A 13,217-nucleotide genomic window follows, 5' to 3' on the forward strand; every position below is an offset into this window, starting at 1 on the left:
TGTGGCACACTTTATTATTCACTCTTCAGTGATTTCAGATTCCTAATCTTGAGATCTGTTGGCTGAGACAGACTGTACTCGGGCTGACGGAGATCGAGGTCATCAAGTCGGAGACATACGTAGATATTTCCTTTGCCCCCTTGTGTATTTCTGCACTCTTATACAGCATATTACACCGCAGATTTTCTGCGTTTACACTTTCTCCTTTTCTCTCTCTCTCTTCTCTCTGTGTTCACTTTCTCTCAATCTTCGTCCTACGCTTCCACATCGTTGCACTCTGACACCCAAGTCCATGGAGTCGCGAGTATCCACATAGGAAACAACTTTTTGGTTAAGATTTAGGCCCAAGGTCGCATCTATTTTTCCATTGACTTGGATCCAAATCTCACTTCACTAGATAATGTCTATTATATCCACCACCTTAGGATAAACTTGTTGTCTGTTCAATAGCTCTGCCAATTGAAACGAGCAGTTTTCCTCACCAGACCACCGTCAAGGTCCTTAACTCTTAAGAGTGATTTAGTGATTAATCACGACAAGGCACAACCTAATGGCCTTTATCACAAGACACGCTTTCTTATCGAGCCAACTGTTGATGATTCAAATTTCCATCGTTTCAAAGCTTTGGCCACCACATGGGAGCCCACGGACTTTGAGCATCTTTAGCATTTTCGCTTGGGACATCTTGGCTACAACTCTCTTTACGAGCTGTTGCATCAAGGGATGGTTAAGGGCCTTCAATGCCTAAAATTGTCTCGTGAGGTTTGTAAGGCATGTCACCTAGATAAGCAGCATCGTATACCCTTTCCTCAACAGTCTATCACTTGTGCTGTGAAACCCCTTAGACTCATTTATGTAAATCTTTGTGGTCCCACATCCATTGCCACCTTAAATGGCGCACTAGACTCTTCATCCTCACCTCCGCTCACATCATTTGAGATTGTGCCTACTAAGCCAGGTCTACTCCTCGCTCTTGACCTTTCTATAGATACTTCGACTCCCAAGCCTTCTCCTCGAGACCCATTATCTCCCTAGTACCAACAGACCATGTGGGATTCGAGGATCTTTTCATAGGATTCCACTCTGGAGAGCACTAGAAGATCTGCTCGGCTCGCCCCTTAGGCTTCATATGCATTATTGTTTACAACTAATTACATTGCACATTCTAAGCCGAACAGTTGGCAAGAGGCTATTCAAGACCCTCTACAGTGTGAGGTTATGGAGAAGGAACTGGAGAGTACCGATCAAAATGGGACTTGATGTGGATCATCCTTGTCACAAGCCAGTTATCAAGACAAAGTGAATTTTCAAGGCTAATGGTACTTTAGACAAATACAAGGCTCGCCTTGTAGTGCAAGGTTTCAAGCAAAAGCACTGCATTGACTACTAATTAAAGCCAACCAAGTAACTCAGCATCTCTTTGGCGTTTCAACATAACACATACATGCATGAGTCAGCCCAGGAATAAAGTGACTTCTAAAACAGAGTAAAACAAATAGGCAATGATTGCTATGCATGTAGACTTGGATTGTGGATTTTAGTATTACAAAGGATTGTCTCTAAATTGTAAACTTATTGTAAGTTTCAGCCTACAATGTTGGCAATTTTTAAAGCCCTGGTATACTAAATGTTTGATTATGGAGCCTTTCCATGTTGCTTTCTTCCAGTGAAAGCAGGTAAAACTCATTGATATCTGTATCAACAAGAGGCAAGTGCATACCAAGTTTGGTCATGACTTCAGCTAGTGGAGTAACTAAGTACCTAAGCTTCATCTTAATGGGAGAAAAATTTCAATGCTTAAACTGTGCATGCCACCAAGCAAGAAGCTAAAGAAAATCTTCAGATCAGAGGCATCTCAAACAGCACTTTGTTAACCATATTTCAAAGTTAGACACACTCAAAAAGTGCAATTAATTGAATTTCTATCACAGATTTTCCAACTATCCAGTTTGCTGGCATAATCAAACTGCTTAGGTCATTCTATTCACCTGAGACGCTTCAACAGGAGCAGTTGTTGATGCAACATCCAGCTCATCCAGATCCATGGGATTGTTGTTCTGATAGTTCCCCGTCTGGCTATTCTTGGGTAACACTTCAACCCCATCTTGTGCTGATGTTGTGCATGGCACATTCTCTGCTGATGGAAGCGTACCATTGCTCTCTGACATAGGATCGAGCTCTCCAGCTAAGTTACCGTCATTTTTAGTATCAGCCCTTGTGGTACTTTCTGTGGGTGTGGTGAAAGTGCTTTCTTCAGGTGCAGGGATACGAATATCCACACCTTTTTCTAGCATCCTCTCGGGAGGTGTCAGACCATCAGTCTCCTGTGTAGTTGCTGTGGTGATTTCATCACCATCGATCTTAGAATCAAAATCCACAATGCTCTGAGTGGATTCTTCCTTGGTTTCAGCAGTGTTATTATCCGGTGTAGTACTCTCGACTTCTTCCAAGGACTGGTCGGCCACTTCACCACACTTCTCGTCCATCACCACAGTGTGTGTAATGGATGGATTTATGGCATTATCTCCTGGCGTCACTGATTCAGATCCTATTCTACTTTCACCTCCGTGAGGAGATCCACCGAAGCCATGCTCAGTTGATTGTCCATCTACTCCGTGATTATATACCGCTTTCTCTGCTGAAACCTCCTCTGGCTCGGGGTTAAGAGAATGATCCTCTACAAAAAGAGGATCATGGCCCATTGGAACCTCTGCGCAAGCCTCTTCCTTTGCAGTGTCATGCACGCCATCGCTTGTTTGCTCGCTTCCAATGTTACTGTCAACCATATCTGAAGCAGGTGAATCAGCGTGGCCCGCTGCGGCCACCTCCTCTGTTGCAGGAGGCATCAGGGCGTCCTTCTTGGACGCTGTGGACAGTGGCTCCTTCTGAGGGACGGCTATTTCTCGAGCATTTTCATGCTTGGCGACTCCATGCTCGATGATGGGCGCCGCCACTTGACTGAAATCAGAGCAGGGCGGCTCCTTCTTAGGATCCAAGAGCAAGTCCTGGGGCTTGTCCTCGTATTCTAGGGTCTTGGGCTTACTGGAGCACCCGCCCATGTTGATGGGCGATGCCCCTCCCCTGTATAATGCTCACAGCGGCAGCTATGGAGGAAGCTGTGTGTGGGTGGACACAGAGAGAGAGACTGATGCCACACAGAAGAGGCAAAGGCAAAGGGAAAAGGAGAAAGAATGTCGGTTTACCGCTATACTACTGCTGCTACCAGGAATGGGGATTGGTCTGTCGATTGTTGGGTTTGGCAGTTTGCGAGAGAGAAGGAGCTGGAATCACACGGCATGCATGCTTTCTTTGTCGTGGAGTTTCTTGGGTCGAGGCGAAGATTTCCCGGGCTATTTTTATGATACGTGTTTGGTTTTATCATTTTAGTCATGTTTATTTATTGTATATCTCTATTTATAAAAATGTGTATCCCTCTATTTTCTTTTTAACCTTTTGCACCCAACAATAACTAATTGTTGTGGTTTCAGATTTTCATAGTCTTTTTCCCTTCCATGAAAAAGAGGAAGATGAATGATGGGTGTCAGCCCCATAGAAACAAGACAAATGCACAATATTAAAGCCATGTGGAGATTCCCTTGCAAGTTGCCATAACAAAGAGAGACGCACGAAAGTTCCATAAACTCTCAAATTGCGCCAACCAAAGTTGTAAAATCTAAGAAGGCTAGCGAGTGAAATGTTATGCTATGATGAGACTGCTATGAGGATGGTATCATTACCCCAATTCAAATGATAACCCAAACTTAAGATGCCGAGAAAGTAGCACATTTGAACTTCAAGGAACAATTTACAAAACAATATCATTCAACATGTTTTCTTATCTTTGAGAATTCAATCCTTGGAGAGAACTTATGGGAGAATCTTCTACTTCTGTATAGTGGGTATATAATTTATCACAAAAGTAGCTAAAGAAGAAGAGGACAAAGTAGCCAAAGAGGTGTGCCACTAGTTGTAAGGGAAATCTAAGCCAAATGGGGATCTTATCTATCTCTCAAATTGATGATGCAGTTATTTAGCATAGTATCGCAGCCATTTTGCCTGGATAGCCATGTAACATCGTATTCAAACAAGCTGGAGAGGTTGTGAAAGAAAGCCTTGTGTCAACAGCCCCTCCCTCAAGATGATGTCAGATGGCAAGTCAAGCTAAGTATTGTGGCCATGGATCTACTTGCATGCATGCCAAAAATCTTACCAATTGATTGATATCATTAGTGTCAATCTCAAGGCTCTACCAAATGTTGGGTAACATGAAGTATTTACATGTTACTCCTTAATTAAGTCATCCATGTTTATGGCAAAAAAATAAATAAATAAATCAAGTTTTCTATTTGAACTTTGTTATGAAGGGTATTCTTAAAAAGTTTATATGAGCTTAGAGACATGTTTAATGGCATATATACACGTGTGTATACATGTTCCATGTGTGTGCATGTGTGCGTGTGTGTGCGTGTGTGTGCGCGCGTGTGCGTGTGCGTGTACGTGCGCGTGCGCGTGTGCGTGTGTGTGTGTGCGCATGTGCGTGTGCGTGTGCGTGTGTGTGTGCATGCATGCGTGTGTGTGTGTGCACGCGCGCGCATGTGTGTGTGCGTATGCCTGTGCGGGTGCGTGCACGCGCGGGCAGGCGTGCATGTGTGTGTGTGTGTAAAGAGAGGAATATAAGTGACTTGACAATTTGTATTTTCAATCCAACCTTATGAATCTTTTGTCAACTACTTAAAAAAATATGCTTGCATTAATAATTTGCAATTTTAACTCTCAAATCATGGAGTTTTTGTAATTATAGTTTTTACATTTGAAGTTAGCTTTACATGTGAAACAAAGCTTCTCTCATGTTTGCAAATCTTTTATTTTGTGAATGTGGAATATAGGATCTTGTCAAATTCTCTTAGGGTCTTTGATTTTGACATTGTAAATAGCTTGAAAGTAAGTAAAATGGCCTTCAAAAAGGAAAAGCATGTAAAATGTAGAAATGGAAACAAGTATACTTGCTTAAACTTCAAGTTTGTCATGTTGCCTATGTGAGTTAGGAAAAGGAAAGCATCCCTTAGAAATGGGATCCTCAAGGAGAAGTTTAAGCTTATTTCATAAAGTTTGCTTTCATTATAAGCTTATTTCATGAAGCCAATACAACTCTTTCCTCCATTGACCATAGAGTCAAAAATTTAAGTGCGTGACAATTCACCTACAAACAACAACTCAATTAGCAATTTTATGTGATTGTGAATATCACATGTGGCCAACTCAATAGTACCTTGCCACTTGGGATACAAGGTTGGGATGACTAACATATAAACATATGTGGACCAATGAAGTGTTTTAGTGGCATCAATGTTTTCATGCCATCATCTCCATATGTTGTTTGTTTTAACCTACTCTTGTAGATAGGTGATTGAACATGTATAGAAACATAAAATATCTCACTTGAGAAAATAAACTTCGATAGGCTTTAGAAACATTGAATATGGAAGATAGTATGGCCATCACAAGAGTGAACTATTGTATGATACCAATTGAATTCTTAAAGTACTTTGTGAAATTGTGCCATTTGTCTCTCTTAAAACTTCTAGTGCTCTTTAATTGACTCTAGTGGTTGGATTGCACATATGATCATGAACATTTGATTATTCATTATGGATTTTCATTATTATTCTCTTAAAAAGAGAAAAAGTAGGTCTATGTTGTTAAATAATCAAAGCTTTTGAACTTCAAATCTAAGCATTTCACAAGTATGAACAAATAAGATCCAATCATGTCATGACTTTTAGAGCTAGCCACATACATTGAAATGTAGTGGCTTGGAGTGCCACTTGCATATTGGATCTTAAAATAACATTAACATAAACAAAAATTTCACAAATAACCCAATTCACATTTGCACACAAATAGCATTAGTGCACACAAGGTTGTTCACTCATGCACATAGTTGAAACTACCAATCATGCACATATCTATTCGAACTTATGCATAGGTTAGCCTCTCATATACTAGTGTGCACGTGGTTAGTATTGCACACCACTCCTAAGGTTAGTAGTATTGCACTCAATCAACTTGTGCACATGGGATTGTAAGATAGCACTTATGCACATACTCACTCTTGAGTCTCAGGGCAGTTGTGTACACTCAGCCTCCTTCGCACAAACATAAGGTCTCTTAAGTTGCACGCACACGCATGCGCGCGCGCGCACACACACACACATGTGCAAATGTGCAATAGTGCTCTCAAACTATGACTAAGGTGGCTTGATAGCATTTTTTGGCTATGGACATATTCTATTTGATCTCAGTTGAAAGGAATTGGTACAAAGATGCCCACCTTTCTAAAGTGACATCTCTTGATGGTAACTCTCTTTAGCATTGGCCTTCATATGCCTAGAAATAAACACAATGATATTTGTACATTGAACTTGCTTTAATAATGGTGCTCACCCAGATGTCACATTTCTTATTACGACGTTCCCTATTCTTGTATGATTTATTTATGTTTATTTCATCCCTCCCTTTACTTTAATCTTAAAGATGTCCTATCTAACCCTTAATCTCTCGTAGTTGGATCAGCTTGGTTTAGTCCTTAGTAACCCTAAGTTTCCCTGTTTATACCTTGTATTCAGGGTTCACTTCACTTTCCTTGCCTTTTCATTGGCTCCCATCATGAAGCCTTCCTGTTTCAAACTTGATATGTTGCCTCACCGTGGGTTGTTACAAACACGTATCTGTGTGCATTTTGTTGCCATGTCTTTCCTTTTTTATGCCATCACTACACTGGCCTCCACTTCTTTTTTTGACGTTATTTATAGGACTGTACTTACACTTTGATCATGTGTGGTCATTTCCTATAGCTCATTGTGTTTGGTTAAAGATTTGTCCTGGTACCTTGCAGGTCTGCATTCTAGTCTCATTCTAGTTCACTTTTGCCATTTGTTTGTTGCTTGGTCTGTTGTTAATGCAGTATTACTTCACCTACCCTTTGCTAGCATTGATAAATCTCTTGGGTCCCAAGTTTCATCCAAATTTGTAACATGTGTTGCATTTTAATGATTCTCCTTTCATGATTATCTAAGCCCTGGAAATGAGGGAATGTATAAATGCATGTGGTCTTTACCAATACATTTACCCAATCCATGCTATTTTTAGCACATTCTTTACCTTTAAGCATTGGCATAAGTCCAGTCTTTTACTTACATGTTGTTGTTTTTGTCTTGTTGGACTATGCCCATACCCTTAATATTAATAAACTACATGTTTCTACTTCCTCAGCCCATCCATTGGTTTAATCCCATGTTTATGGTATAGTCTAATATTTTGTATTCACCTCATATTATGTAATTGTCACGCTACATTTGCAATTTTTAATGCCTAATGTCTAATTTGAACTTTTATTTTGCATTCAAAATCTCAAAATTTATACATTTTTTACCTTTGAAATGAGGGAGTCTATAATTATTCTACCAACTATTTTTAATGCCTAATGTCTAATTTGAACTTTTATTTTGCATTCAAAATCTCAAAATTTATACATTTTTTACATTTGAAATGAGGGAGTCTACAATTACTCTTCCTAGTTGGTATTCTAAGCATGATAATAGGATATCTCTCAATGTGCATGTCTATTATTTCAAGATGGTAGTCATCTTAGTATACCTTGATGTTTTGATGATGCATAATGGTTTTGGCTTGATTTAGGTCTTGTATTTGTTAGTATTAATTTACTATAGGGTACTTCTTCTCGCTATGCACCTCTTTAGGTGCTTTGTTATTGGCTAGGGTTTGCATATGCTTGGATACTTTACTTGCATGTTGTTGTAGGCCCATACCTTTGGTAATATCAACCTATAAGTTTTCTACACATTGAACCTATCCAGCCAACCATGGTTATACATATGATGTATCCCCAAGTTTATATTATGCTATAACAATTTCCCTTAGTTTTGTCATGCCACACTTGTATTTAATGATGCCCATTGGCTTTAGTGTAGTTCTCTTTTTGCTTTCAAGTTCTCTACATGTATATTGTTGGGGGTAAAGGTGCCTCTGCCTAGCCGCCCCTGTATTACTACACTGACAGTACTCGCACCTACACATTGCAGGTGATGGGCACTCATGACTGTCACTTTATTCTTTATTCTTTTAGTGACAGATGAACAAAGGAAAGGCCGGTCACACACTGTGACTATTGGAGTTTCCACATTGTGACTCTCTCTCTCTCTCTCTCTCTCTCTCTCTCTCTCTCTCTCTCTCTCTCTCTCTCTCTCTCTCTCTCTCCCGCCATAGCTCTCCCGTGCAAGCTTCGATCCTTCTCACCTTTCAACTAGTATTAGAGCATGTTTGCTTGAGCATTCGAGCTTGGTCCCTGATTCCTTGAGCATTCATTCGAATCCCTACACCATTGGTTCTCACTCTTGGCAACCATATTCGTCTCCTTTGAGCTCCAATCACTCGCCAACTTTCTAAGCACCTACCCAACCCATTTGGGCACCCTCAAGGCATTCCTTCAGAGGTATTAAAGCATTCTTTTGAGTGTTTATTTCAGTTTGCAAGGTATAGCAAGAAGGGGTAGTCATAGCTCCCAACCATTGGAGCTCCCCCATTTCATATATTGGCTCCTGCTTGATTAGGCTTGACAAGGCTTTGTGTAGGCCTTCTTTGGGCCCTACTTGAGCCCCCCTTCCACCCCATTAATGGCACGTGGACCAGCAGCATACCCAACAACATCAGCCATATTTGGGACAACCGACCTGTAAAAATTTATTTTTTACTTCAACCCTCCCTTGGCACTTGGAAACACCCCCTTGATGCTCGACATTGGTGGTTATCATTGGCATTGATTTTTGGACTGATTTACCTCTGTCCATTACAGTTTTCCACAATCCACAAACAGCCACACATAGTGTTACATAAGCACTTTATGTTTATGCTTGGTTGGAATTGATGCCAGGAGGCATATGCCACGGTGGATTCCGTGAGGTTTTACGGTGGATTCCGTAAACTTAGATGACCGGGGCTCATACGCAAAGAGGATTCTTTGTGCGAGAAGTTGATGGGGACGCCTGTCCTTTTCGGGCGTTTCATTAATTTAGTGTGTACATGGGTGATTCCATAGCGGGTGATTCCGCAAAATGCATATTAAATTAATAAGCGTTTATGAGTTTAGAGTGCGCACTCGTAATAAATTAAGGTTAGGATTTATTTCTAACCAGTTGATTTATTTATGTAGCTGAAGACTGCTAGGTATTCACTTTTGTCGGTTTAATTGTGTTATTTTACTAACGCTTGTGAATGCTTCAGTTGATGTGTAGAGATAGCAGCAGTGGCAGAGGAAAGCATTGGAGTCTAGCGGGTTTCCGATCTTTGGACTATATTTTGATAGGCGTCACGCCTATATTTTGTTATGTCTATAGAGACATCGATTATTTATTATTATTTTGTATGCGCTTATGCGCCTGGATATGTTATTTTTATTTGGACATTGAGATTGGGCGTGCCAGACTCTTTGGGCACCGTCCATTAGCTTTATTTTCCTATTTTTGGTAGAAAGCAAACTCAAAAGCTAAAAGCTTGTCATATTTTTGTAATTGGGCTATTTTTGAGCAAAAAGATTGGAAATATATATTAAATACATGCTTTGTGAAGCGCTCACACAAGGCATGGGGGAGATTCAACCCAATTTGTCTCTTGTCTCATGTCATGCTTGTTTTTACATTGGTTTTTGTGCTAAAAAGTAGAGTGCTTTGTTCTTGGGGACCTTTGGGAATTCACTACGTGAGCTACCTGCGTCCGATCTGCGCACCAGGAATTGACATTTGATGCCCGGTTGGTCTCGAATGATCCACAAATGTTAGGGGAATGTATGCCTATTTATTGGCCATCATTTGGAGCTGATTTAGTGGCCTAAAATACTTGGTTTTACAGCTGAACTTATTTAGTCACTTTATGCTTTGCCTCTATTGGTCATAGGTGCTTCTCGGGTGTTTCATATGACTATTGGGATGCAAATGAAGGCTGGCAAATGCTTTGGATGGTTTCGGAATGTATTTTGAGCCTTGTTTGAGCTATGTATTGTTTGTCTTTTACTTGACATTGGTCTACATTGGCATACTTTGTGACAGAGGTTATAGCTATGGTCTATATATGACCCGTTGGTACATGCTTGATGCTTATGTTACCTACACATGCTAGTTACATTGCTTAGACTTGAATGCTAATGGAGCTTCATTTGGGCTTGATTTTGGATATTTTGGAGCTGATTTTGTCTCCTCAGAGATTGATTGGGATTGTCTTCATGACATTGGATACTATCATTGGGTACTTGACTGCTCATATGCTCTAGATGTCTTAATGATGTATGATCTTGGATACTCCATCATTGGTGCTCTTACATGCTTTGTTTGAGCTTATTCGCTTGACACTTATGGCATTTGTGCTAGTGGGAGTGTCTTTGTACGCTTATCAAATATTGAGCAATGTGGGTTATGCATATTGAGCTTTTGGATCTTTGAGACTGGGATCTCCTCCTGGATGATGTATGGTTGATATACCTCAGTCCATGCAGATGTACTTGGGCTGATTCAGATTTGTATTCACTGAGCAGACACCAACTTGTGTCAAGTCTTGGTAGTGGTATGTACATTTTGCCCTATTGATTGGGGGGTGTACTGACTTTACTAATGGACTTTGTTTGACATGCTTGGGTGTTGGCTCATGTCAGTTTGATTGTTACATGATTGTTTATACCTGCTTGATGCTAGTTTTGCATTGACAGTCAGTGGTTGACTTGGAATATTGTTTTTTGCATATTGTTAGCTCTCATTGTTTACTACTGTAAATTATTGCAATAAGCATATATCTCCAAGGATTGTGATCTATTTTTCATGCTGAATCATCTTGGTTTGATGTACTTTTAATGGTACTTGGTGGGAACATCATTAAATACTCATTTCTTGCCATTTATGCCTTGGTTTTGGTGGTTTTTTTTGTCATTTTTAGCAGTTTACAGTAAGCAGATTTGAACTCTCTACATTGTTTCAGCTTGTAGTACGGTATCTTCTTCCACTGACAGTGCTATCTTAACATCACTAAGCTTGATGTTACGAATTATGCCTATTGGAAGAGCCAAGTTTGGCAAATATTTGTGCAAAAATCATAGATAAAGCCACGAAGGTTGAGTGGAGAGCAGCCTGAAACTATGAGTAATGACGAATGGATGGAGCTTGATGAGTTATTCAAGTCCACACTCATCATGTCTCTCACTGAACAGGTGCATTACAATGTGGCTGAGGAAGCATAGAGTGCTTGGCACCTTTGGGATAAGATCAAGAACCTCTATGACAAGCAAAGTCCTACAAGTCAAATGTATTGGTTGAAACAACTTATGGATCTCCGCATGAAAGAGAATGTGACTGTGTCAGCTCATCTCAGTCAGTGTCATGCTATTCTTAGGAACTTAATTTTGCAAGGCATTAATTTCAAAGAGGATGTCACTCCGTTGTTCTTGCTTGGAACTCTTAATGAGTCTTGGGATGCATTCCGCACTGCCTTATGTGCTTCTACCACTACTGTGAAGCTATCTGATATTGAGAGCTCTCTTCTGCAGGAAGAGATAAACCGTAAGAATTTGGATGCCTCTCATGTGTCTCATGCTTTGACAGTTAGAGGCCGACATGCAGTAGGTCTCATGGGAGAAATGCCAATTTGACTTGTCTCATTATGGGAAGAAAGGCCACATAAGGCCATAGTGTCATGAATTGCGCAGTGAAAGGGGCAAAGACAAGGGGAAAGAGAAAGTGCAAGAAAAGTCTTTTGATCACAACATAGTACCTATTAAGTCAAGTGTTAAATTTGAAGGGATCAATGTTATGTAGCCCAAGGATAGTGATGGGGATTATATCCTTGCAGCAGCTTCATCTAGTGCTTCGCAGATGTTAGAGATGCACTCTATATATGCACAGTGTTGGCTCTTGGACTCAAATGCGTTCTTTCATGTGACACCTTATTAAGAGTGGTTCCATTCATACAATTTTGTCAGGTTTTGTGCGCTTGGGTGATGATAGGTATCTTGAGATTGTCAACATTAGTGATGTTAGGCTGCAGTTTTCTTCTAGCAGTAGTTTTGTTATGCATGATGTACGTCGTGTACCTGCATTGATACGCAGTCTCATGTCTATTGGATAGCTTGACGACGTTGGATATCATGTATCTTTTGGAGACTTTGCATGGAAGATTACTCGTGGCAAGCTTGTGCTTGTGAGAGATGCCAAGGCTGGCAGCCTCTACCCCTTAGTTGTTTCTGAATCTACAGTTGATCATGCTTTGTCTATGGGGTCTTTACCTCATGTATCTTTTTAGCATGCCCATTTGGGGAACATGCCAATAAAGGGAATGAAAATGCTTTCTAGTTTGTAGTACTTACCACCCCTTGACTATTCTCATTGTGATTATTGTGATCATTGTCTTTATGGCAGGCGGACTAAGTCTACGCATAAGAAGTCTAGTATGTCACGCATGTGTGAGCCCTTGGCTTTGGTACATTCTGATGTCGGTGGGCCCATGCCCTGTCAATCTATGGGTGGTGTAAAGTATTTTGTTACTTTCATAGATGATTTTTCACATAAAGTATGGGCTTATCCCATAAAGCAGAAGTCTGATGTATTGGAAGTTTTTCAGAGATGGCTTGCTTTGGCAGAAAACCAATCTAGGCATAGGCTGAAATGCCTTAGGATAGATAATGGGGGTGAGTATAAGAGGGGTATTAAGCATCAGTTGACCACCCCCTACATCCCTCCCTAGAATGGTATGGTTGAGCAGATGAATAGGACCATCAAGGAAAGGATTCATAGTATGCTTAGCCATGTAGGCCTACCCCAACACTTTTGGGCTGAGGCAGTTACGACTCCTGTGCATATCCTCAATAGATCACCTTGTAGTTGGAATTGATTTTCAGGTTGCAGGGGAGGTATGGATAGGAAAGCCTCCCTCTTATGTGCATTTACGTGTCTTTGGATGTGAGGCATTCTGCCATGTGCCCAAGGACAAGTGTAACAAGCTAGATCCTAAGAGAGTTAGGAGGTTGTTGGGGATAAAGGCGCCTCCGCCTAACTGCCCATGTATTACTACACTGACAATACCTGCGCCTGCACACTGTAGGCGGCGGGCACCTATCATCGTCACTTTATTCGTTATTCTTTTAGTGATAGATGAATAAAGGG

General features: G+C 40.6%; 1 protein-coding gene across 7 annotated transcripts in view; it reads right to left on the reverse strand.

Moving 5' to 3' along the window:
* The window catches only part of LOC148019538 (uncharacterized), a 63,906-nt gene extending 60,582 nt beyond the window's left edge, over window positions 1-3,324 (reverse strand). For 2 of the 7 annotated variants that reach the window (XM_087701039.1, XM_087701038.1), the window contains exon 1: window positions 1,989-3,322. In XM_087701039.1, coding sequence (XP_087557165.1) covers window positions 1,989-3,059 — 1,071 coding nt within the window. In that variant the 5' untranslated portion in view covers window positions 3,060-3,322. Of the gene's footprint in view, window positions 1-1,988 lie in introns of all 7 variants that reach the window. The other 5 variants (XM_087701035.1, XM_087701034.1, XM_087701036.1 and 2 more) reach the window with 4 other exon arrangements.
* Window positions 3,325-13,217: the final 9,893 nt, after the last annotated feature.

Source organism: Lygodium microphyllum, chromosome 19 (genome assembly GCF_053477565.2).
Source record: "Lygodium microphyllum isolate KBCC chromosome 19, Lygodium_microphyllum_v1.1.10, whole genome shotgun sequence".
In the NCBI taxonomy this organism is placed as follows: Eukaryota; Viridiplantae; Streptophyta; class Polypodiopsida; order Schizaeales; family Lygodiaceae; genus Lygodium; species Lygodium microphyllum.